The following is a 27,742-nucleotide window of genomic DNA, read 5'->3' on the forward strand; positions in this document are numbered from 1 at the left end:
GAGACAGAACAAGACTCTGTCTCCAAAAAAAAAGAAAAAAATTATTGTTAGATCTTAATGAGGCAGAAGAAAGAACAAGGAGGTGGACATATACTAAAAAAGGGGAATTAATAAAAATATATTATCTTCTAAACTCCAATTTTTGCTTCCACTCACAATCCACAGGATCTCAGCATTACCCCTTTAAAGATGTTGCCTCAACTCAAATATTACACTAACAGGCTTGTCTCCTAAGGCTACTATTTTTTTCTTAATCAAGAATTTAGCCAGCATAATCTCAAAAGTTTGTGCAGAGATTTAGAAAGGAAGCAGCCTTAAGTAGAAAATAACAAAAGAGCTTAAAATCAGCTACCATATAACTGAAGAAACAGAACGATCCATTTCAAGCATTATCCTCTATACCTTGTCAATCTCCAGTACAGAGAAATGGAAAAAGTTCTGTGACTGTGGCCATTTTACTAGTACAGTGGCCATCTGCCTCTAGCCTCAAAATGTCAACTTCTTTTAGAGAAACAAAGCACAACTTTAGAATGTACCTTAAACATGCCTGGGTTAGAGACCAAGGAAAACAAGTTCAATTGCTCCACAAAAATTTTTAAAAAATTGGTGGGCATGGTGACTCACGCTTGTAATCCCAGAAATTTGGGAGCCCAAGGCAGGCTGATCGCTTGAGCCTAGTTGAGACCAGCCTGGGCAACACGGTGAAACTCTGTCTCTACAAAAAAACCCACAAAAACTAGCTGGGGGTGGTGGCACATACCTATGGTCCCAGCTACTTGGGAGGCTGAGGTGGGAAGATCACGTGAGCCCAGGAGGTCGAGGCTGAAGTGAGCTAAGATGGCACCACTGCACTTGCCTAGGTGACAGAGTGAGAATAGCTTGAGCCTGGGAGGTGGAGGTTGCAGTGAGCAGAGATCACACTATTGCACTCCATCCTGGGCTACAGAACGAGACTCTGTCTCAAATAAAAAAAGGTCACTAATTTTTGTATGTGAATTTTTGCCTCTATGTATACAACAAAACCATTTACACTAGAGCTTCCCTCAGCAACAAGAGATAGCATTAGAAAGTTGAAAAACAATTCCAAGTAATAGTTGTTAGTATCTGCGTTAGGCTGTTCTTACATCGCTATAAAGAAATACCTGAAGCTAAGGGTGGCGGCTCATGCCTGTAATCCCAGCACTTTGGGAAGCTGAGGCAAGAGGACTGCTTGAGCCCAGGAGTTCAAGACCAACCTAGGCAACACAGGGAGACTCCGTCTCTACAAAAAAATAAACAAAATTAGCCAGGTGTGGTGGCATGTGCCTGTAGTCCCAGCTACTCAGAAGGCTGAGATGGGAGGATCGCTTGAGCCCAAGATATCGAGGCTGCAGTGAGCCATGATGATGCTACTGCATTCCAGCCTGGGCAAGAGAGTGAGACCACAAGGCGGAAGGTAAAGGGGGAGCAGGCACATCACATGGCAGGAGCAAAAGCAAAAGAGAAGGGTGGGCGGGGGGTGTGTGCCACACACTCTTAAAACAATCAGATCTCGTGAGAACTCAACTATCGGCAGGACAGCACCAAGACATGAGGGATCTGCCCCCATGACCCAAACACCTCCCACCAGGTCTCACCTCCAACATTGTGGATTACATTTCAACTTGAGATTGGGGTGAAAACATTCAAACTACATCAATGCCTTAAAGAACAAGAGTGTCCCAGCACTTTGGGAGGTCAAGGTGGGAGAACTGCTTGAACCCAAGAGTTCAAGACCAGTCTGTGCAATATGGTGAGACCCCATCTCTACAAAAAATAAAAGGAAAATTAAGGGCTGGGCATGGTGGCTTATGCCTATAATACCTACACTTTGGGAGGACTGAGGCAGGAGGATCGCTTGAGCCCAGGAGTTCAAGACCAGCCTGGGCAACATGGCAAGACTCTATCTCTAAAAAACAGATTTAAAAAAAAAAAAAATAGCCAGGTGGGGCGGCACATGCCTGTGGTCCCAGCTACTTAGGAGGCTGAGGTGGGAGGATAGCTCAAGTCAGGGAGGTTGAGGCTGCAGTGAGCCATGATTACACCACTGCACTCCGGCCTGGGTGACAGAGCAAGATGCTGTTTCTAAAAAAAAAAGTTTCTTCCAGTTTTCTATTGCTTTTAAATTTTGGCTATAACACACGAAGTTGTTCTTATATTTGTGAAGCTACGAAAATGAAGACAGAAGAGGCTTCTGATTTAAAGAAATAGAAATTGGCTTGTAAGACTTCCATTATAGCATGTAACAATTTCAGCCGGGCGCGGTGGCTCACGCCTGTAATCCCAGCACTTTGGGAGGCCGAGGTGGGCGGATCACAAGGTCAGGAGATCGAGACCACAGTGAAACCCCGTCTCTACTAAAAATACAAAAAATTAGCCGGGCGCGGTGGCGGGTGCCTGTAGTCCCAGCTACTCGGGAGGCTGAGGCAAGAGAATGGCGTGTACCCAGGAGACGGAGCTTGCAGTGAGCCGAGATCGCACCACTGCACTCCAGCCTGGGGGACAGAGTAAGACTCCATCTCAAAAAAAAAAAAAAAAAAAATTCAAATGCAACTTCTGGTTGAACTTCAAGGCTGGATACCCTATCAAAAATCACTTTGGATAGTATTTGATTGATCCACAGTTATTACAAATATTAATTATTGTTAGTTCAACCATAAAAATCATGAATATATCTGCCTAGAGTTATTGGTGAAATACAAAATATTAAAAAATACTGTATTCAAATAAAGGCAGAAAAATACTTACCCTGGATTTGCAGCTTCCATCAATATCCCAGCAAAGAAAATTAAACTAAAAACAAGGCTACTTCACAGCAAGATTTATTAATACATCCAAAAGAAAGAAAGAAAAATGATTTTGTCACACTATATACAGATAATACATACAGTGTTTCATACACATATTACATCAGTTTTTACACAAGAAAAATATACATAAAAATGTAAACTTTTGTATACAAAAACCCTTAAACAAATTAAACAAGGACCAGATAACAAAAGGAGACCAATTCATTATTATTTCATCAAATTTTTTAAAACAGTAATACAGTACATTCATTGAGATATATATGGAAAATGTGAGCCATCTCTTCTTGTTTAAAGGGAAATTACAAACCAAAAGCCAATCGCCTCCCAAAACGTGGTCTCCCCCAGCAGTGCCGCACCCAATGCCACAAGTATGCCTCTCCACTAGAACTGGGGGCTCTTACCAAAACCTGCCCATCTCCTCATCTTGCTCCTACAGTCTGTGCAGAAACAAGTGGCTCCTAACTTTTGTGCATATAATTAAATTCGCAGCCACTATGAACACAAATACAGAGGAGAGATTCTCAGTTTGTAAGTTCCCTTTAAGCAGCTTTTATATTTTTGTATTTATTTTTAATGCATGGCCTGTTAAACATACTTGTGTGCCAAGGTGAATGAGAACACTGAAAAAGAAGGGCTTTGAGAACCGCTAGTCCTTGCTACCGTGCAGTTTCTTTGTTAGAAGAGATTTTAAAACCGTCCAACCTGTCTCATTTGCTGGTTTCAAATAAGCTACCTCACCTTTGATTTCCCACTGCAACTTGGTTTCGACTTACACTTCAGTACTCTAGTTGTTAGTACCATACAATTGCCAAGAGGCTTTTTGTTAAAGGCTACTTCTGATATCAGGTTCCAGCTAAGCTACTCAGTAAAATGGCTCAAACCCCAGCCTCTCTATTTTAGTCTTCAGGAGTACTCTTACTTTACTGTTTTTTAACATCTTACAATTTAGGATTGTCCATCTAACCCTCCTCTCTCTGCAAGTTCTTGAGATGTAATCTGCTGCCAACTCTTCACAAAATAAAATAATATTTAATAGTTCTTCCTTAATAGTCTTGCATTCAGTGTGTCAAATTGATGTACTAATGAAAAATACCTGAAACCATAGGGAATAAGAATTAAATCTATTTCAAGCACATGCAACTTGGAACTCGCCAAAAAAAAAAAAAAAGAAAGAAAAGAAAGAAAGAAAAAAGAGTTTGGGAGGGCCCTTAACTAAAATGTGCTTAAGACAGCTTCATGAGAGAGCTGCCTTCCTTCAAATTTGAATTTTGAACAAGGCAAAATAACAATTAGGTGATATATTTCCCTGCAGCATGAGAGTAGTTAACTTCCTCCAGGCAAAATGATCTCAATAATCATTATTTATTAATGAAAGGAGGAGGCAAATTGGTGAATTAAGTTGATCTAGGAGATGGTGGATGACATACAGTAATGGAAATATTAGGATCGCTTTATAAGTGAAATAAACAGTCTGGTCTGTGGAACATCTCCACTTCAGAGAGAGGAAAAATGCACAAAGCTCCTCAAGTGAATCTCCTGCTCTTTCTTACTCTCATGGGACAGATGGCATTTTTAAAATGACAGTCTCCCTTTCAGTTAAGAAAAACACAACAATAAAAGGAAAAGGAAGATAAATAAATAGTGTGTGGATGTCTTTAGATGAGACTTTAAATGTTCTTTAAATAACTTTTGATAATGTATTTTAAATCATTACATACAACTGCCACTGCAGTGACAATATTCCAGTAGGGGCAGCATTTTGCTAAATGTAAAAGATTGCCATTTAAAACTCATACATATACATGTGTATATACAGTTATATCAACACTATTTATATACATATATATCTAGAGAGCAATATTTCATTGCCTTTCAATATCTATATATCTACTCCCACAATATATACTAGAGACATACTGTGTGAGTACATATGAAAGCATATGTACACATGCTCTGACATGTATATATACACTGTTGTCTGTGTGTGCATAAGAGCTTTAAAGGCACAATATATAGGGATGCAAGTTTTCTAGAGAGCTGCAGCAAAGTTAATACAGAATGTCACAAACTGAGAAAAGTCAAAAGGAAATATAGCAGAATTCATCACACAGGAATTCATCAAAGCAGTTTCATCATGAGAAAAATGAGTTAGTTACAGAATTCAAGAGGCTTACATGTGACCTTGTATGCTTTCCATTAAAATGTAAATGAAGTTATGATTAAACTACAAAGCAAATAAAAATATGTAAATGACAAATTAATGACAGTAAGTGTGGAAATAAACCTAACACTAATATCAATCATAAAATCATAATTATGTTCTCTTCTAATTTAAGTAAAATGCCCCCACATTATTGAGGTAAAACTTTCAAATTTATTTTATTTGAAGGTTGGCTTTCTGTTTGTTTTTGAGACAAAGATGAATGCCCAATTCTCAAAATTACTATTGATAATATTACCAAAACTTGTGTCTTCTGGGAAAATTTGAGAGATAAAGATCTTTCAAAGAAAACAGAGAAGTCGACGAAATATGCTTAAGCCAAAAGTTTCTGGCTAGAAAAGACAGAATTAAGGAGAAAAAAACCACAATGATGTGTGATTTCTTTTTCTTTTTAAGTGATGAGAGACTGACCAGTAGAAGGTGGTGAAGATGAATAGTGGAACTGGCAAGTAAGAATTGTTCAGACAGGCATTCATTGTGTAATATCCATAAACAAGACTATAATCCAAAGGACTTCCATTTTACTGTTCTGATGATGTACTCTAGACTGTCACCTTCTCTGGCTTACAGAATAATCCAGAACTTTCCATAGACTTTAATCTTGCTTAACAAAGGCTGTTTACCTATTATACACACACATTTTTAAGGGAAATATATGTATATAGCTTTATCTATACACACACATATACATACGTGTATATATAGATTTATACAAATGTATAAATAAACATAATACTTTTCAATCTTTCCATTGACAAGGCAAGTTCACATTCAGCAAAGTGCCACCACATCCCATATACACATCTCTGTACAGATATACACATAAGGGTCTGTTTTCACCCTTCAATCGGGAGAATTTTTTCTAGCAAATCCCATTAACCAGCAACTGAAGGGAGAAATGGCACCAGTACAAACTCCCTTCTTTCATTTGCATGCATATGTACAAGAAATATGCAGATCAAAAAAAATCCCAAAACAAGAGTGAATGAAACCAGGAGATGCTGCAAAAATACAACTGTAGAAAAGAACAGCATATAGAGCTTTCCTAGGTCTTCACTATATCTAAGATGAAGTAAATGATGCTCAAGAGACAACTACAAATTCAGGTATATTATCAGAAGTTGTTTTGACATATTTTGAAGTACATGATTTTTTAAGTATTAAAAATAAATGTCATTGGAACATTTAATAACAACTCTAATTTTGACTATTTTAGACCACCAGATACTCCAGTAATAAATGTATAGCAAAATAACACCTTAAAACTCAAAATAAAGGGGTGTATTTTCTTTTTAATTCCATATGAATCAGGGGTAGCACAATTTTTCCTATAGCTAAAATATGGGGATGGAGCACTCTTAATAAATAACAGCAGAACTGAGTAAAAGTTTTTTGAAAAATTTTGGAAATGAAATCACCCCAGCTTTGAAATATGCACGGTGAAATGATCCCACCAACTCCTTAAACAAAGCAGCCCCTTCCAAAAATTCTTTATGAAAGGCCTATACTTTTTCTTAACTTCACCAAGAAAAGATGATCAACAATATTTTCTTACTCAGAATATAAAGAAATCTATAATAAACATAAAAAAGGTTCAACAGATCTCTGGTCCCATCACCACAGTAGAAAAACACAGCTCATGTCTGGGGCTGTCTGTCTCCCTCTCTTATTTTTATGCTCAAAAGTGAGAGGCTGATCTTAGAACCTCTATTTCTCATGTCATTTTATGAACATAGCATAATATAAGTTAATCCAAAGGTTAACATAAAATGCACATGATATCAGAGCTAGCCTTTTAACATAAGATAACATAATGATTAATTTGGTGTATTTATACAACAGAGACAATGAGAAAGTAACTCCAATACCCTCAACTAAATAAATCATGTTTCTACAATACATTCGGTTACCTTTATCTATTTTTATATAAGCACACATTCATATCTCTCACACACGTGCCCCCAATGTATATTTTTGCATGTGTGTAAAAAATACAGACATATACATGCACACGAGTAATTTAATTCTATTTTAAAGTCACAGTGGGAATTCCTTAGTGAGGAGGGATAAAAAGTTCCTGAATAAGACACTGAGAACATCTAGATTTATTATTTTCTCTATTTTACTTCCCAACTTACAGAATAAACTGTAAATTAAAGAATAAATCCATAGGAAATAAAAGAGGTCTTAAAAACTTAGTTTACAAATTCCAGCTACAGTAGTTGGAGTTTTACTTGATCTATGTATTTCTATGTACCCTGTAACTAAGCTTCTAGCCATCTTATGTAAACCACAGATCATTTACTAAACAACATGATTCTCAACAGTTCTAGGAACAGTTATAAATGGTCTAAAGGTGTTCTACATTTTGAGGCCCCAGGATATCCTTTTATTTTATATATCTGCAAGGTAGCAAAGGATAGCTATACACCTTGACACGGCAGAGATCCAGTGTAAAAAGGTGCTTCACTAGTTTGTTTTGTCAAAAAAAAAAAAAAAAAAAAAAAAGCTCATATATATTTAGCTATTAAACACATAGGCAACATAATTCATTACACTCAATACAGCTTTAGTATAAAACTTATAATTTATGAGGTGATGTTAATAGCATAAATTAATATACCTTTTCTCTTAAAATCTACAATAAGTATTCTGAAAGCTCATTGGGGAAGGAAATTTTTAAATAAAAGTTTTAAAGCTGTGCATGATGGGAAAGGATTCTGTATTCTGAAGCTGAGATGAGAGCCTGGAGGAGAAAGGAAAAAGTTCTATGCAAGACACTGTGGGCTACAAAACCAAAAGTTTCCTCTTTCTTCCGCTCTCTTCAATGATGAGTCACCTTTAGTTTCTTTTAAAACTATTTTCTTATTTTTAAAAACTGCCCTAATTTCCACAAGGAATCCCTGAGACATACTCAATACTATACAGTGAAAAGAACTATCACTGTTGAGAGGAACAGATTCAACCCTTCCAAACAGATGAAGACAATGTCAACAAGTGTCAGACTTCCCATCATTTCAGCACTAATCCACTGGAGCCAACTGTACCTTAATGATGCAGGTTGGAGTCATTTCAGGGCAAATCAGTCTATTCCCCTAAGTAAAAGCAATGGTGTGGCATTTAGCTGCATTGGAGCCTTCTGCACTGCGTGTTGAAAATTTTTCCAAGGGGAACTCTGGGTGCATATAGAGCTTACTTCAGTGGTCCCCAGCTTTAAAAACAAACAAAAACAAGCAAACGAAGAAAAAAGAAACAAGTGAAAGAAGAGGATTCTATGCCTCTTCGGCCGGGATGGGTACAGATCATGTGTGCATGTGCATTCTTCAGGACTGTAGTGGGCAGAGGCAAGCAGGCGGAAGAGAAGATGGAAAGCCGTGCTGCCCTATGGAGCTCACTGAGAGTTAGATAGATTTTTCTCTTATACGAGTATTGTTCTAAACTTTAGGTCACTCAAAACTGCGTTCAAAGTAGCCAAACATCCCCAGTATTGGGGAACATAGGGTAAAAAAAGTCATACCCAATTTGCTTGCTCTCTCTCTGAAACGTCACATTTCCTCTTATTAGCTCTGTATCACAGTGCAGAGAAAAACTAACAAAAAGATAAGGGCTGAAGTGAAAACAGAATTTTTGCTATGTAGAAATAAGGCTCCCTAAGTTTGACGCACAAACAACTGCAGCGTTAATGGCACTGTTTATTAGAAGAGACAGAACTATTCATTAAAGTTTGATGTTTTCTTTCCTAATTCATTAGTCAGGGAGAAATGCTTAACAGATATCCAAACATGTCTTTCACTGGCATTTCATTACAAATTATTGTATTTAAAACGTTACTTTAATCTACTAAACATGATTTTGGTTTCCTCCAGAATATAGGAAAATTTATAAAGATATTAAGACATTATTAAACTGTTTAGCTTTTCTACAGAAAGCCAGTGAAGATTCAGTTAATGTATTGGGAGGGGGGAAACATCTATGTTCTTTCATGTAAATATATATATAACTCTCCACCCCCAAGAAATATATTTTTTTGTCAGGAAAAATATCCTGAGAACAATGTAAATACTGGTAATAAAAGAGATACAAATGAAGACTGTTCAGTATGACTAACTTTTCTTTCAAGGAATCCTCTAAATTGCCTCATTAAACTGGAGAGTTCTTTAGAAGACCATAATATTAGATTTCTATATATACCAGATTAAGAAGAGAATTTTAAAAGAAGTCTAAAAGAAAGATGAAGAAACTGAAAACTAATTTTTAATGAATTTCAAACCTCTTAGTAAGTTTAGTGTTAATATACTCATCTTTTTGCAATACCAACCCATAGCGACCTTCTGAACTAACCTGGAGGAGAGGAGATTGCCTTACACGTGCACTGCCGACTGATGGCGCCCACTGACCATCACCAGCACCCCTAGGATGCCAAGGCACGGGAAAGATGGCGGGCAAGCACCGGCGGACTGACCACATGACATTTACTAGATATGCTCAAATTCTAATCCACTTTATAAAAACAGAATGGTACAGGTCAACGGAAAGGTCAATTCTTTCATGTAAGAAAAGTGTATGGACAGGGCACCTCCGTGCAGCACAAACATGGTTTCCTTCCTCATCAAAGAGCTGTCTTTGCTACTGTGGACTGTGATCACAGATTGAGAACAAGCTCTGATAAGGAAGAGCTTTAGTGTCAGTCACAGAAAATGATGATTCTTAACTTTCAGATGAGAGACTGGGCTTATTTTAAAAATAAATCTTATAAATAATTATTTGGCAAAGATAAAGTATTAGCTTTCTTTAGCCTTAAGACACTAAAGACAGTAACACCAATTTTAAGGAAAAAAAAAACCAATAACCTCACTTTCCAACTTGCTCCCTATGCCTACTATTTGTTTCTGATTATAGTCTTCTCATAGAGGGACACTAGACACACCACACTGCCTGCCAACATGAAATTGCTCAGGAAGTCATTTATAAAGCAGTTATATCACACATGGTAGGTTACCAGAGAAAATAATCCTTTGCTGTCTAAGCTATGTGACGATAATTAGAAAATTTTTCCATTGCATAGTCTGTCACTTGGTGGGTTAAGTATAATTGCTACTTACTATTATGAGTTGTTTACTAGCTACATAACCTACCCAGATGTGCAAATTGCTAAGCCATTTTTACAGAAGAAAAAACAATGTCTTAAGTACTTTAATTAAAATAATATTAATAATTATGTAGAGAGAGTAGAGAAAGCCCATCTTTTCTTCTGATGCTACTGATCACAGCCAGTGAATATCACACATTAGAATGGAATTCAGATTCTCAGAGAACAGAATGTATCCATTAACTGCAGCGACTTTGTAAATTAAATCACAGTAACACAATCTAACTGGCCTTTATAAATAGTCCCAAAGAACTGCAGAAACAGAGTGAAGCTTCTTTGCCACTATTTCTCATGGGTTTAACACTAGAATAACAGCTAGTTTCTACCTATGTGGGACCTTATATAAGATTTGTTTTTGATTCCAGTATTGCCTTATGATAGCATAAGAGCTACCTTAAAAGATACTAATTTTCATATTTCTGGAGTAAAAGACACTTCATTCCTTTCTATACATATTAATAGCAAAGTTACTACTAATAGACAAGAATGGCTCTATTAACTAAAAGAAAAACACAGATCTCTCTGGGCTTATAGATGTTCTCCTCTCTTCCAAAAAGGGACTCATAAGAAACAGCAAGAGCAAAGCAAATTGCAAACTTTGATATCTGTTTTGAACTAGATAAAACAGAGGAGAAGTTTGTTGTTGATAATTCCTCAACCACTTTCCTCAGCTTTCATCACGGGCATCCAAACGAAAATGTATTTACTCAAAGTTTTTGGTGTGAAGCTGTAACTAGCAACATTCCTGATAATTTCATGCCTCCTTACTAGAAAGCAGAGAAGGGCTTTTAAATGCACATAAAACAGAAAATTGCAAACAATAAAATGTGCAACTTACTGCAAACTCAGCTTTGTATCATAACTGAAGAATTTCAAGCAGCTAACATGAGGGACAAAAAGATAGAAAAAGTTCAAATCGACTACCCACGACTTTCCCTTCGCTGTCAAAGGGCTGATGAGGAAGTCAATGTGCTGCTCTGCGACAACCTTTAAATACACAATGGAGACTAAACTGAATTGCTGGGAATGGATAGTTACCTAGTGATGCTTACGATGGGTTGTGAAAATAGTTTAACAAACTAAATGACATTTTTGAGCAGAGGTAACTACTCGTGACCACTTCATTACAGTACATTAAAATAAAAAAGCTTACTAATATAGATTCACAGGTGAGAAATATTCAAATTATCTGTCCTCACCATTCAGAATAGAAATTTATGGTGATACCAAATATAATTTTGCTTTATGACATAAGTTATAATTTAGAAATTTTGCACTCTGCAAAAAAGGCAAAGCTATTAAAAATAAATCTTCCAATCAATTACCATGATTTTAAAAAAACTAAATATATTACAAACATATTTTTGGCCCACAAAAAGAAACATCAATAAATACAAAATAGGGCATATAATGATTTCATACAGTCATGTGACATTTCCCCTCCATAACCTCAGGCACGTGGTATCTGCATAATGCCTACTGATCACCATCATTCCTTTAAAAAGCAGAGAAAGAAAAGCTTTCAAAAGAAGGGACTGGTTAGAACTAGCATGGCATAAAGAGAATACATACAGGAAGTAGGAAAATACATCCAATCGTTACCTATTAGAAAGGAATTAAGATCAAATATTCCCTGACAAATGAATTACTGAACCACATCAATAGGTATGTTCTCTCTACTTAACTTTTAAAATATATATATATGTGAATTAGACTAGACTCAGGTATAAATAGCCAATGGTATCTCAAGGGACAGTGAAACTACTCAGCAAAAGCAGAGTAGAGATGCCTTTAAAATCTAGTTCCACCCTTCTCTGGGGGGAAATAAAAGGTAGGCAAGAAACCTCACAAATTCATTTCATAGTCACGAACTCCCTAAACTACCCAATATGATTTTTAACCCTAAAATCCTGGATTTTAAAAACATTTCCCAAAACTATTTTCAAATTTACTTAAACCCAAGTACTTAAATTATTTTAAAAGTACCAAAGGGCAAATAAAATTTATGTCTAATTTCCATACTCTGCTTTGAAAGAAACTTTAAAATGTGTATCCTTCAGATATCACACATCACTTCACAACTGGTACACTGATTCTACAAGTGTCTGCAACATTTTACAAATCTTACCAAAGAATCACTACTGTAAACATGAAAAATTCAAAAGCAAAAGATGGATCAAGGAGTTCACAGATCCCATCTTTTCAAATCTATCTGACCTATCCTGCTTTTTCACATCAAAATATTTTCTTTAATTACATCTTGCAAATGTATTCCACGAGAGAGAGATTTAGAAACATATGTCTGAAAAGACAAAGTGACCATCAGGTCCCAGAACCCCAGGAGTCTGCAGTCGTCCCACGCAAGCTTTTCAGGACATGCCTACCTCACTGACGGGAATCCAAGCTTTCTATGTTCTGTTTCTTCTTGGGCTAACTTTTAGCAGAAAAAGGTTGTGCTATTCACACGACCAGCCCACCACCCTCCCTATTCAGGAAACTTGAGGAAAAGAAGGACCAACCTTATTAGGATTGTGAGATGTAGGAGAGGAGAAAAGTAAGAGTCTTATACTCATTACAGAGGGGGAAAAAAACAAACAAACAAAACGCAAACTAATGGGACAGCCGCTTCCTGCACTGCACAAAAACACACGCGTGGGCACACGCATACTCACAGGCAGTCAAAAGACACATTTTTTTCTTTTAGTTAAACATGATCACAATTAGGAATGGAATCCTGGCCTCACTGTGGTGTTTAGCAGTTGGTGCTAAGTCAGTCTTGACCTGCCACACACCATTTGCTATCTCTTATACAGGAACTCAATTAATAAGATCATTCTATCTAGAACCACCTATGTAAAAACCTGGCAATAGAATGGAAAGCATTGATCTGAATACTAGGAAATAGTAAAGGGCACTGGTATTCTGAGGTATCTTCCACTTCTAGGACTTGCTGCTAAAAATCAATCCTATCCAGTCACTGTGCTGAACCACTAAGGAAACCACTGGGGCGGAGTGGGCCTGCCAGGAGGGAATGAGCACCAGTGCTAAGAAGCACATGTGAACACTGTAGCGAGGTCCACTGCAGGGCCACTCATTGAACTGGGAAGGGGGGTGCCCCTCTAATCCCCATCTGTTATATCTTCTTTCGGAAAAGGGGAGAGGGGTGCTAAAGAGGAAACAAACATAGAAAACACTGGGTTCCCCACCTGCCTGCAAACACACAGACACCCTCAGTTAGGGGAGGGAAAGGGAGAAGATGCATTATTGGTACTTGTAGCTGTGGCACCTGTTACTGTGAAGCCTGTAGGAGGGGCTATAGAGCTGTGGCTGGGCTGCAGGTCCTTAGGAATGCCACTGTGAGAACTCAGCTGGTGGCCGAAGGCTGCGCTGAACTGAGGGAGTTGCTGCTTGGGAGAGGTGGAGGCCATTAGTTCAGCAGAAGGCCCCATGCCACTGAAGCTGGTCTGTGGTAATCCCGGAAGCACACTGGAGCTGCTGGGGGTCACGGTGGCGAAGGCAGGCTGTGTGGTCTCTGAGTTCGAAGTGGTGGGTGGTGTGGATAGGGAAGTGGAAAGAAGATGTCCATCTGCGCCGAGAAGGTTGCTAAATGGAGAGGGGTCTCCAAGGTTGACGGGGAGATTGCCCCAGTGAGTTCTGGGGTTTACCACGCCTCCAAGTGGCACCTCAAGTTGGGTTGGGAGCAAGTGCTGCGCCATGATGGGCATCTCTGCTGAAAAGGTAGCTGCCATATTATCACCAGAGTACGATGTTGTGTGGGGAGAGGTGATATGGTCACTGTAGGGAGACGGCACATGCTCACTATCATAATGGCTTCCATGGGGCGAGGAGTGGGAGTGATCACTGCTGTATTGCTGTCGTGAGGTGATTAGGTCATCTGCCTTGCTCAGCAGCTGGGCAGGATGTGGCCTCTGGGAGGCATGGCTGCCGTCATGAAGTCCATGAAACTGTCCTGGGAAGGCTCTCTCCCCAAGTGCACTCTGGCTGATCAGAGTGGCAGAAGTAAGGCCAACGTTGGCTGGGGCAGAGAACTGCCCCTGGATCTGCCCTGCCAGGGGTGTAGGTGGGTTTGACAAGGTAGCAGAACGGAGCAGGTTCTCATCCAGCTCTAGACTAGAAAAATTATCATGTACTATACGCCCATTCAATAGCTCCCCTAGGTCTGTGTTCACCTCTCGGCTCAAGGATTGTATTCCTGAAGCTCCAGTACCTGTGGAGAACACCCCTATTCCTCTATCTGACAACTCCTGGACTGGCACACCATCTGACTGGGCAAGGACCCCAATGGTACTCAGGCACTCGAGAGAAGTTACAGCCTGCAAGGCCCGTTCAAGCTCCTCAGCCTCTTCGGTAGTTGGGAGGAGGTCTCCATTCTTCCCTGAGTCAACAAAAGCCATCAATAATCAGTAGAGCTTTTACCAGTCCTACATCACAAAAATCATACATTTGAATTATTTTAAACAATATTCTATTTAAAAAGAGTCCCTCTTGAAAAGAAAAGTTTCCAAGATTTGGATTGGAGGGAAAAAGTGAAATAATGATCTGCAGGACAGGGTCTAAAACGTCAGCTGTCTACGAACTTGAATCACCATCTTCAGTTGATTTACTGAAAACCATCTCAAAAGCCATCTTATCAAAGTACTAAATTCTTAGGAACTCTAAGGATTACAAATGTAAAACTCACGGTAACTATGTGATTATACATGATTTTTACCTAAAATTATATTATTGTCATTAACATAGAAAACATATAATATCAACTTGGATTTGAGACAAAAGGCTGTGTAGCACAGGTCCACCTTGCCTGTTCTACTCCTGACTCTCCCAGCTGGAGGGCAGCTGTGGAAGGTTAAAACACAGAAACTCATGCATCTATTTTAGCACAACACTAAGCACTCAGTTCATTTCATGGGTTATCTTTCAAAATGCTTTTGCTTTACTCTCTAATCCTTCCCCCTCATTCTTTTCCCATTTCTTACTAATTTTCATAAAATGGAAGCCCATGGACCTACTTTGATTTCATTTCTAATATTCAAAAAATCTATTGCTAGGAACTTGATTAATCACCATGGAAATATTTGATTTTTAATGGTGAAAGACACATTCTAAGAGTATAAAAGATTTCCCCTGAAAGCATGGGGGAACTGGCAGATTAAGCAAACTTCATTTTGGAAAAGTGCACTTCAGTTGAAGTACAGGGCGGGGTATAAAACTAGGGCAAGTTCTAAAAGACTTCAAAACTCATGTTCGGCTGGGCGCAGTGGCTCATGCCTGTAATCCCAGCACTTTGGGAGGCCAAGGCAGGTGGATCACCTGAGGTCAAGAGTTCAAGACCAGCCTGACCAACATAGTGAAACCCCGTCTCTACTAAAAATACAAAAATTAGCTGGGTGTGGTGGCAGATACCTGTAATCCCAGCTACTCGGGAGGCTGAGGCAGGAGAATCGCTGGAACATGGGAGGCAGAGGTTGCAATGAGCTGAGATGGCGCCACTACATTCCAGCCTGAGTGACAGAGCAAGACTCCGTCTCAAAAAACAAACAAACAAACAGACTTCATGTTCAAGATGTCTTTGTTCAAAAATAAAGTAAAAGTATTCACAAAGTTGGGCCGGGTGTGGTGGCCCATGTCTGTAATCCCAGCACTTTGGGAGGCCAAGCAGGTGGATCACTTGAGGCCAGGAGTTCAAGACCAGTCTGGCCAACATGGCGAAATCCCACCTCTACTAAAAGTATAAAAATTAGCCAGCCGTGGTGGCACATGCCTGTATCCCAGCTACTCAGGAGGCTGAGGCAGAAGAATCGCTTGACCCCAGGAGGCAGAAGCTGCGGTGAGCCAAGGTCTTGCCACTGCACTCCAGCCTGGGCGACAGAGTGAGACTCTGTCTCCAAAAATAAAAGAAACAAATTATAAACCTAGTCACCAAATTATGAGTTGGTTAAACAAACTGCACATTCCTTATCTTCTGAAAGGGGTAAAATAGCTGCAGTGGTATTATATTTCCTATCTACAGTGAAAGACATTACATGTGAGGAGGAGTATGACAAATACATCTCAAAACACTATTTCTTTTCTTATAAACTTATTTTTAAAACCAGTTTCCTTGAGCCAAAATATTGACTATACCTTCAAAAAAATCAAAATCTTGTAAGTCATCAGGTAGCCGTGGCAGGACGTCTGAAAAGTCCTCCTGGTTCAATTCCAAGTCATGTGGAATGTCAGTGATCTCATTGGCAATGTCGTCCGGCAACTCATCAGCACTCAGCTCTGGCGTGGATGGGCTCCTGGGAAAGAGGACACTGTTGGTCCCATAACTCCCTCTTTATCTTCACATCAATACCACCAAGCCAAGTTCATTCAACATGAAAAGAAGCTAATGTCAGGCAGGGCACAGTGGCTCACGCCTGTAATCCCAGCACTTTGGGAGGCCAAGGTGAGAGGATCACTTGAGGCCATGAGTTTGAGACCAGCCTGGTCAACATGGCAAAACCTTATCTCTACTAAGAATACAAAAATTAACTGGGCGTGGTGGTGCACACCTGTAATCCCAGCTACTCAGGAGGCTAAGGCATGAGAATCGCTTGAACCTAGGAGGCGGAGGTTGCAGTGAGCTGAGATCATGCTACTGCACTCCAGCCTGGGCAACAGGGCAGGACTCTGTCTCAAAAAAAAAACAAAAACAAAATAAAAAAACAAGCTAATGTCTTTTAGGTTTTTTTTTAAAAGGTCAGAAAGCCCTGGCAGGTCTTGAACCCAAGCACAGGGATTAGACAGATGGAAAGTAAGGAAGTAACCACTTGAGCTAAAGCCAATCCTAATGTCTTCTAGGTTTTTTTTTAGACAGAGTTTCGCTCTTGTTGCCCAGGTTGGAGTGCAATGGCGTGATCTCGGCTCACTGCAACCTCCGCTTCCTGGGTTCAAGAGATTTTTCTGTCTCAGCCTTCCAAGTAGTTGGGATTACAAGTGCCCACTACTATGCCAAGCTAATTTTTTTTTTTTTTTTTCAGTAGAGACGGGGTTTCACCATGTTGGCCAGGCTGGTCTCAAATTCCTGATCTCAGGTGATCCACCCACCTCAGCCTCCCAAAGTGTTGGGATTACAGATATGAGCCACCATGCCTGGCCTTTTTTTTTTTTTTTTTTGAGGCGGAGTCTTGCTGTCGCCCAGGCTAGCGTGCAATGGCACGATCTCAGCTCACTGCAACCTCCACCTCCCATGTTCCAGCTATTCTTCTGCCTCAGCCTCCCGAGTAGCTGGGATTACAGATGCCCACTACCACGCCTGGCTAATTTTTGTACTTTTAGTAGAGATGGGGTTTCACCATCTTGGCCAGGCTGGTCTTGAACTCCTGACCTCATGATCCACCTGCCTCTGCCTCCCAAAGTGCTGGGATTACAGGCGTGAGTCACCACACCTGGCCCTAGGTTTTTTATACTCACCAGAATCATGAGAAATTCTTTTTTTTTTTTCTTTTTTTTTTTTTAATTTATTTATTATTATTATACTTTAAGTTGTAGGGTACATGTGCATAACGTGCAGGTTTGTTACATATGTATACTTGTGCCATGTTGGTGTGCTGCACCCATCAACTCGTCATTTACATCAGGTATAACTCCCAATGCAATCCCTCCCCCCTCCCGAAACATGAGAAATTCTAACTTACAGTGTCTCCTCCCCCACTTTAAAAGAAGGAAATCTGAAAGTAGAATCACTGCAAAAATACAGGCCTTACCATATGCAGTCACGTATTTCTGCAACCTTCACCCATGTATTAAGAAGCAACAACAACTACTAGGTAATACTTTTACTTCAAATTTGTACAGTGAATCACAATTTGGTGTATCAAGGGTGTCTTAATGCTTTTTAGAAGAATTTCAAATCTGGTCGAAATAATAATTTTAGAAATGAAATTAGCAACAGGTAAAATTGAAATGCTTAGCTAAAACAAAAGCTTCATTCTCCTGGTCAAAATGTTTAACCCTGCCAAAATAAATAATGCCTCATATTTTTGATGGAATACTTCTGTTGGAACATATATGGAATTTCTGCTAAAATTTTTTAAAGTTAGAGGCCAGGTGCGGTGGCTCATGCCTGTATTCCCAGCGCTTTGGGAGGCCGAGGTGGGTGGATCACTTGAGGTCAAGAGTCTGAGACTAGCCTGGCCAACATGGTGAAACCCTGTCTCTACTAAAAATACAAAAATCAGCTGGGCGTGATGCCACATGACTGTAATCCCAGACTAGGGTGGCTGAGGCAGGAGAATTGCTTGAACCCTGGAGGCAGAGGTTGCAGTGAGCCGAGATCGCGCCACTGCACTTAGCCTGGGCGACAGAGCAAGACTTGGTCTCAAGAAAAAAAAAAATGTTTTTTAAGTTGACAGTATACAATTAAACCCAATTTCAGCATCTGTTCTCTTTATTGTAAGCAAAAGCTTAATTTTAGATCAAATATAGCCAGATACAGGTAAAATCTAAAATTTATACCAAACACTATTTTAAAAATCTAGGCTGATATATTAAATGGCTTCTGTAGCCTAGTGACAGCTTTACAATAACCACATGAAGCTAGATGTTCTGAGAAGAATCAGAAGATGTAAAGAAAAATTAGGTGCCAGTGGCAACACCGACCGGATCTGAGAGGCCTCCACTGGCAGTGAGACGCTGGCGGGCATGCTGAGGTTCCCTTGGGGGACTGCAGGGGGAATGGGTTTTTGGGGTCGACGAGGTCCACGCCTTCTCTTCTTCTTGTGTTTTTTGGTTAGTGCAGGAGGCTTGGTTTTTTTCCTGGGTTTCCTCTGCTGCTGGTGCTGAACTTTACGGGAGTTATCTCCTCTCAAGAAATTATCCTTTGGAATGAATAAATACATTTTTAAACTGAGATTATCTGGGAGAAACCTGACAGCTACCTAAAAATTACTTACATCCCTTAATATTTTATATTAATGCCTAAAACATACTGTATGCCCGAAACTATGTATAACAATAATGAAGACACCAAACTTCATCAATTCCAAGATCTACATTTTAATATCTCTGCAACTGGGAAGCATTTTAAATTGTCGGTATTTTACCATTGTGGTCAGCCTGCTGATGGTCATAATAGCTGCCACTGTCCAAACACACACACACACACACACACACACACACACACACACACACACAGTTCCAGTTCTTTGTCCTGGCATCGTTTCTGAATTAAGGTTATGTACACTGTTGGTACTACGTGTGGAGGAAAATTTTTTGTGAATGTAGAAAGGCACAGAGAGCAGCAGGCATAAAATATTAGTGGAGCACATATTCATTACTGAAGTACTGACCACAATTCTTTTTTTTTTTTCCCCCTGTAAGGAAACAACCAAGTGAAAAAGGAAAATAACCACAAAGTAGATGAAGTTGTTCTATTGCTGAAGTACGCAGAAAATACTCCCTTTCACATGTCAAGCAGCACAGCCAAAACCAGGAACAGTATATAAGATAAAAATCTATGTCTAGATAAGTCTTTTAAAAGCTCTTTAATAAGTCTAAAACAAAAATTCTAAATGATAAGAAAGTACCGCATCACTGGCAACATTTTTTTCTTTCTTAGTGGCATATAAAACAGTGGGATTTGCAATTGATGTCACCTTTAATTAATTCCCTAATAACTCTTATAGCTAAATAAAGATTTTAGACCATAGTAGTTTAAGACTAATAACTATCACTAGCATCAAAAAATGGAAAAGAAAGAATAAAATTGAAGTATAAATTCAGGAAATCTAAAACAGGTTTAATCCTACTCAAATGCTTGAATGTAAACAATTACAGATTAAGTTCCAAATACACAAATTTAAAACAAACCAAAAAAAAGGGGCCACTTCTGGCCAGACACAGTGGCTGATGCCTGTAATCCCAGCACTTTGGGAGGCCGAGGCAGGCAGATCACCTGAGGTCAGGAGTTCAGGACCAGCCTGGCCAACATGGCGAAACTCCGTCTCTAGTAAAAACACAAAAATTAGCTGAGCCTGGTGACACGTACATGTAATCCTAGCCACTTGGGAGGCTGAGGCAGGAGAATCGCTTGAACCTGGGAGGCAGAGGTTGCAGTGAGCCGAGATTAAGCCATTGCACTCCAGCCTGGGCAACAAGAGTGAAAGTGAGTCTCAAAAAAAAAAAAAAAAAAAAGGCTACTTCTCAGACTCTGTAGTTCTTTCTGTCTCAACACTTGAGGTCTACTTGTATTATGTCCACTATTTAACTCAAAAAATGGAGACTGCACAAGGACCAGTACCCGAACATGGTGCTCTGCATCCATTCCAGGCTTTCCCTCCAGCAACAGTGCTGATCTCAGGAGGAAGTTAGGGAGCTCTCACCCAAGAGAAAATAAGTCCTATCTATAAGACTCCCAGTGATCACCTGGGTCAGGTTTTCGGTTCCTGACTGATTCTCCTAAGCTTGTGTGGAGTGGCCTTGTGGCACTCTTGGTACTGTGCCAGATACTTCACACAGAACAGCCCGTGACTGATACCTGCCTTGCTCGCCTCCAGAGAGCCAGAGTCCCCGCTCCCTGAGGCTTTCCTAATGCCAGCTGTTCTTTTACCTAGCTTCAGTGCACAGTGAAATACTACTCACTCCCAACTTTTGTCTCATTCTACCTCCATGTCAAGGCAATGCACTCACCATCTGTCATAGGATCTTACAAACGTGGAATCCCACGTTCTGCCTGACAGCTGGGACTTCCTGCAGCTGGAGTCTCTTACCAATGGCTGTCACATTCTAGTTCTGAATCTTAACCCCTTACATCGGTGTGCCTAACCATTAATGTGGTCAACAATTACTTACTGAGCATCTCTAAGTGCTAGGGATACAGCAGTGAACAAAAAAAAATGCTCCTGTCCTTGTGAAGTTTACATTCTGTAGGAGAATACAGAAAATAAACACACTAATGAATAACTGTTAGGCGGACAAATGTTAGGAAGAAAAATGAGGTAGAGTATGAGGATAAAAATTGACAGAGTAACAGGCAGGTGGAAGACTTCTTTGATGAGGCGACACATGATAAACCTGAATGAAAGGAGTGAGCCATGCCAAAACTTGGGAAAAGGCCAGGTGTGGTGACGCATGCCTTTAATTCCAACACTTTGGGAGGCAGTGGCAAGAGGATGTGATGGGAAGCCATTAACAGGTTTTGATTATGGAGCTAATATGATCAGATGTATAGTCTAAAGGGCCTGCTCTAAAGGCTAATTACTACAGAATTCCCTTTCTATGACATTCTGGAAAATGTGAAATTATAGGGGCAGAAAATAGATCAGTAGGGATGGAGTAAAGGGATGACTACAAACGGGGTAGTATAAGAGAATCTGGGGAGCTGTTCTGTATCTTGATTTAGGTGGTGGTTATACAACTGTATGCATCTACAAAACTCCTAAGAGTGTACACTAAAAAGTGAATTCAATTCAAAGAAAGTAGAACATATACACACCCAGCCTACTCTGGCTGCTATGTAAACAACATACCCCCTGTGACAGGGGCATATGGTAAGAAAGGAGATCAATTAGGAGACTACTACAATAACCCAGGCAAAGATAACGATAGCCTCGACTAGAATGGTAGCAGTGAAACTGATAAAACGTGTTTGGATTCAGAATATAATATGAAAATAGAGGCTGGGCACAGTGGTTCAGGCCTGTAATCCTAGCACTTTGAGAGGCCAAGGTGGGCAGACTACTTGAGGTCAGGAGTTCAAGACCAACCTGGCCAGCATGGTGAAATCCCGTGTCTACGAAAAAATACAAAAATTAACTGGGCATAGTGGCACGTGCCTGTAGTCCCAGCTACTCGGGAGGTTACTGTGGAAGACTTGCTTGAACCCGGGATACAGAGGTTGCAGTGAGCCAAGATTGCACCACTGCACTCAAACCTGGATGGGTGACAAAGAGACACTCTGTCTCAATAAAAGAAGAAAAAAAAAAAAAGGCAGAGCCAAGAGATTTACACATAGTTTTCATCTCCCAGTGTCAGTCTCTCACAGGACTACTGATGGGGTACAAGTGCTTGTTACAGTCTCTTACGTAATTTTTAATCTAAAACAAAAATAGCTCAAACTAGTGCCAGATTCTTTAACTGTCTTCAGAGAGAAAACCATTTTCAAAAATTTGTATTGTAAATACTTTAAAAAATTTTGATTAGTATAATTGTGATTGTCATATTATTATATAAGATATATATTATTTTATGACTAATTTACATTATACTAATTCAGTCTTAGGTTTGCCTCATTGAATTTGCCTAAGTAGGAAAGTTTAGCCGAAAAGAATAAAACTGCGTTCAATTTCTCTAAAAGCGTTCACATAATAATTTTTATAGGAGGCCGGGCACGGTGGCGCACGCCTGTAATCCCAGCACTTTGGGAGGCCGAGGCGGATGAATCATGAGGTCAGGAGATCGAGACCATCCTGGCTAACATGGTGAAACCCCATCTCTATTAAAAATACAAAACTTAGCCAGGTGTGGTGGCGGGCGCCTGTAGTCCCAGCTACTTGGGAGGCTGAGGCAGAAGAATGGCGTGAACCCAGGAGGCAGAGCTTGCAGTGAGCTGAGATGGCGCCACTGCACTCCAGCCTGAGCAACAGAGCGAGACTCCGTCTCAAAAAAAAAAAAATTGTTATAGGAACCAAAAATTCACTCATAATAAGTTCCTAAAGCAGACACTGAAGTACAGTTTTTCTACTTAACAGTATCTTCCTACTCTTAGAAGTATGCTGGAATGGCAGAACTTTAAAATGAAAATATGCGGTCTCAAAAAAAATAAATAAATAAAAAAGAAAATATGTGGCTGGGATCATTTATTTCGTGATTTGAAAGCTACAGGGCCCCCATTACCACGGGTCTGTGAAATCATCAATGAAGGTCCACAAAAGTGGTTCAAAAAGCATATAGAAATTATTCCTTAGCTATGACAAAGCCTGAATAAGCTAAAAAAAAAAAAAAAAAAAAAAAAAAAAGCCTATATTCACTGGGCATGGTGGCTCATGCCTGTAATCCCAGCACTTTGGGAGGCCAAGTCGGGAGGATCACCTGGGGTCAGGAGTTCAAAACCATCCTGGCCAACATGGAGAAACCCTTTCTCTACTAAAAAAACAAAAATTAGCCAGCACAGTGGCATGCGCCTGTAATCCCAGCTACTCAGGAGGTTGAGGTGCAAGAATCACTTGAACCCAGGGGGCGGAGGTTGCAGTGAGCCGAGATTGCACCACTGCACTACAGCCTGGGTGACAGAGTAAAACTCCATCTCACACACACACAAAAAAGCCTGTATTTTAAATGTTTTTATATTAAAGTGGGAAAATAATTATTCAACATTTGTAATATGTAATCGTAATATGTACTTTAGTATACAAATTTTTCAAAACATATGGTCTGTAAAAGAAACCTAAAAACTAAAGAAGTTCTTGGTGAAAAAGCCAGTTGGTCAGGTTTGGCTCTGTGTCCCCACCCAAATCTCATCATGTAGCTCCCATAATTCCCATGTGTTGTTGGAGGGAGACAGTGGGAGATGATTGAATTATGGGGGCATGTCTTTCCCGTGTTGTTCTTGTAACAGTGAATGGGTCTCACAGATCTGATGGCTTTAAAAATGGGAGTTGCCCTGCACAAGCTCTCTTTTTGCCTGCCACCGTCCACGTAAGATGTGACTTGCTCCTCCTTGCCTTCTGCCGTGATTGTGAGGCCTCCCCAGACATGTGGAACTGTTAGTCCAATTAAACTCCCCCCCTTTTTTTTTAATTGCCCAGTCTCAGGTATGTCTTTATCAGCAGCATGAAAACAGACTAATAGAGCAAATTAGTACCAGTAGAGTGGGGTGATGCTGAAAAGATACCCAAAAATGTGGAACCAACTTTGGAGCTGGGTAACAGGCAGAGATTGGAACAGTCTGGAGGGCTCAAAAGAAGACAGAAAAACATGGGAAAGTTTGGAACTCACTGGAGACTTGTTGAATGGCATTGACAAAAAATGCTGATAATGATATGGACAATGAAATCCAGGCTGAGGTGGTCTCAGATGGAGATGAGGAACTTGGTGAGAACTGGAGCAAAGGTGACTCTTGTTATGTTTTAGCAAAGAGACTGGCAACATTTTGCCCCTGCCCTAAAGATTTATGGAACTTTGAACTTGAGAGAGATAATTTAGGGTATCTGGCAGAAGAAATTTCTAAGCAGCAAAGCATTCAACAGGTGACTTGGGTGATGTTAAAAGCATTCAGTTTTAAAAGGGAAACAGAGCATAAAAGTTTGGAAAATTTGCAGCCTGTCAATGCAATAGAAAAGAGAATCCTATTTTCTGAGGAGAAATCAGAAACCTGGAGGCCTAGGAGGAAAAGATGGTTTCATGGGCCAAACCTAGGGCTCCCTTGCTCTGTGCAGCCTAGGGACTTGGTACCCTGTGTTCCAATCGCTCCAGCCATGGCTAAAAGGGAGCAAAGCAGAGCTCGGGCTGTTGCTTCAGAGGGTGGAAGCCCCAAGCCTTAGCAGCTTCCACACAGTGTTGAGCCTGCGAGTGCACAGAAGTCAAGAACTGAGGTTTGGGAACTTCCACCTAGATTACAGAAGATGTACAGAAACAGGCTGGGCATGGTGGCTCATGCTTATAATCTCAGAACTTTAGGAGGCTGAGGCGAGCGGATCACCTGAGGTCAGGAGTTCCAGACCACCCCGGCCAATATGGTTAAACCCTGTCTCTGCTAAAACTACACACAAATTAGTCAAGTATGGTGGCACATGCCTGTAAGCCCAACTACTTGGGAGGCTGAGGAATGAGAACTGCTTAAACCTCGAAAGCAGAGGTTGCTGTGAGCCAAGATCAAACCACTGCACTGCAGCCTGGGTGACAGAGTGAGACTCTGTCTCCCCCCCCCAAAAAAAGATGTATACAAATGCCTGGATGCCCAGGCAGAAGTTTGCTGTAGGGGTGGGGCCCTCCAGGGGAACCTCTGCTAGGGTAGTGCAGAAGGAAAATGTGGGGTGGGAGCCCCCACACAGAGTCCCTCCTGGGACACCACCTACTGGAGCTGTGAGAAGAGGGCCACCATCCTTTCGACCCCAGAATGGTAGATCTACTGACAGCTTGCACCGTGCACCTGGAAAAGTTGCGGATACTCAATGCCAGCCCGTGAAAACAGTCAGGAAGGGGGCTATACCCTGCAAAGTCATAGGGGCGGAGCTGCCCAAGACTATGGGAACCTACATTTTGCATCAGCTTGACCTAGATGTGAGACATGAAGTCAAAGGAGATCGTTTTGGAGCTTTATGATATGACTCTCCACTGGATTTTTAGACTTGCATGGAGCCTGTAGCCCCTTTGCTTTGGCCAGTTTCTCCCATTTGGAACAGCTGTATCTACCCAATGGCTATACCCCCATTGTATCTAGGAAGTAACTAACTTGCTTTTGATTTTACAGGCTTATAGGCAGAAGAGACTCGCCTTGTCTCAGATGAGACCTTGGACTGTGGACTTTTGAATTAATGCTGAAATGAGTTGAGACTTTGGAGGACTGTTGGGAAGGCATGATTCGTATTGAAATGTGATATGGGATTTGGGAGGTGCCAGGGTGGAATGATATGGTTTGGCTCTGTGTCCCAACCCAAATCTCATCTTGTAGCTCCCATAATTCCCACGTGTTGTAGGAGGGACCTGGTGGGAGATGACTGAATTATGGGGCAGGTCTTTCCTGCGTTGTTCTTTAATAGTAATGGGTCTCATGAGACCTGATGACTTTACAAATGGGAGTTGCCCTGCACGAGCTCTCTTTTTGCCTGCCGCCGTCCATGTAAGATGTGACTTACTCCTCCTTGCCTTCCACCATGATTTTGAGGCCTCCCCAGCCATGCAGAACTGTGAGTCCAATTAAACCTTTCTTTTGTAAATTGTCCAGTCTCAGGTATGTCTTTATCAGAGGTGTGAAAACAGACTAATACACCAGTGAGTCACACACATTGAGACTGAGGTCCAAAAAGCCTGAATCCTTAGTCCCTAGTTATACACCAAGCTGGCGGCAAAGCCAGGATCACAGGTTCCAACTATTAAGTCCTGGTCTAATACCCATTCCCTCACCCTGAGAATCCCTGAAAATTGTAACATGCCTATAGAGGGCAGGAAGCATCTCACTTTCTAGTACATAAGATACCTAGGATATGTACATAAGATACCTAATACTGAAAGTATCTTGCAGTAACTGCCTGATGGATGAACACAATAAAAAGGAACTTCCTTTAAATGATTATATTTAATTTAGATATTCCTCGAATTCAAATCCGTCTCTCCTCCAAATTATTCTGAATTAATTAGGATTTATGATACTAGCATTAACTAAAGCAATTAATTACGTTCAACAGATTTCTAGAAAGACTGGGCCTTTGAAATTTTATGAACTATTCACAACATTTGTAGAACTGTATATAAGAAAGCAAAAACTTAGAGACATAGGAACAAAGAATATTTAGAAATTCTGCTCTGTATAAGAAACATATTTTAAGGGAATAAAATGTATCTTAAGGGAATAAAAATCCTGTCTCAAAACTTGTTTCAGTGATTTATATACATACACAGTTTGTGCTAAGTCACAAAATATTTCCTACAGTGGATAGCTACGAAAAGTTTGAAAGCCTCTGTTGCAGAACTTACCATTTTTTTGGCATGTTCTTCACACAGAGGTGTCTGATGTGTAATGTCAAAAACTGGCACAGAGCACTGCTGTCCATCTGCAAACTTGGCTGTACAACTTGAGAAGAGCTGCTGAGAGTGGTTCAAGAGGATATCTGGGTTTTTTTTAAGTTAGGAATAAAACACACTGAAACTCTAATTTTTCAATTTCTATATAAAATTTGCTTGTTCCCTTACGTTTAATAAGCACAAACTTTACTATCCATAATAAATATAAATATTACCCGTATCAGCACTAGCTCCACTACTGATATGGGAAAATAATAGTAGAATTTATCAGATGACAACTCTGAAGGGCTCTGTTTTGCTAATGGGATCCTGGCACCAGTCTCCTTAACGACCATTCTGAACCAAATTGTGTTATTTGGAAAAGCAGGGCCATTTCCTTCTTAACAGGTGAACTCCACTTAAAGTTCCACTCAAAGTTTTTGCTTTTCGTTTTGAGATGAAGTCTTGCTCTGTTACCCAGGCTGGAGTGCAATGGCACAATCTCGGCTCACTGCCACCTCCACCTCCTGGGTTCAAGCAAGCGATTCTCCTGTCTCAGCCTCCCGAGTAGCTGGGATTACAGGCATGTGTCACCACATCCGGATAATTTATCATATTTTTAGTAGAGACAGGGTTTCACCATGTTGGTCAGGCTGGTCTCCAACTCCTGATCTCAAGTGATCCACCCGCCTCAGCCTCCCAAAGTGCTGGGATTACAGGTGTGAGCCACCACGCCCAGCCCAGACAAGGTATTTTTTAGAGATTATGATTATTCACCACAAGCTGCCTAGCAGGTAGCCCAAGGATCCTGGATCAGCTTAGCCATATATCATCTTTTCT

At 40.3% G+C, this 27,742-nt stretch overlaps 1 protein-coding gene across 5 annotated transcripts in view; it reads right to left on the minus strand.

Moving 5' to 3' along the window:
* Positions 1–2,824: 2,824 nt before the first annotated feature.
* The window catches only part of INO80D (INO80 complex subunit D), a 95,658-nt gene continuing 70,740 nt past the window's right edge, over positions 2,825–27,742 (minus strand). For 4 of the 5 annotated variants that reach the window (XM_015432623.4, XM_015432621.4, XM_015432622.4 and 1 more), the window contains exons 8-11: positions 26,876–27,009; positions 18,845–19,062; positions 16,343–16,500; positions 12,888–14,594 (exon numbers count right to left, since the gene is read on the minus strand). In XM_015432623.4, coding sequence (XP_015288109.1) covers positions 13,429–14,594; positions 16,343–16,500; positions 18,845–19,062; positions 26,876–27,009 — 1,676 coding nt within the window. In that variant the 3' untranslated portion in view covers positions 12,888–13,428. Of the gene's footprint in view, positions 14,595–16,342; positions 16,501–18,844; positions 19,063–26,875; positions 27,010–27,742 lie in introns of all 5 variants that reach the window. The other variant, XM_005574035.4, reaches the window with a different exon arrangement.

The sequence above is a fragment of the Macaca fascicularis genome, chromosome 12 (genome assembly GCF_037993035.2).
Source record: "Macaca fascicularis isolate 582-1 chromosome 12, T2T-MFA8v1.1".
In the NCBI taxonomy this organism is placed as follows: domain Eukaryota; kingdom Metazoa; phylum Chordata; class Mammalia; order Primates; family Cercopithecidae; genus Macaca; species Macaca fascicularis.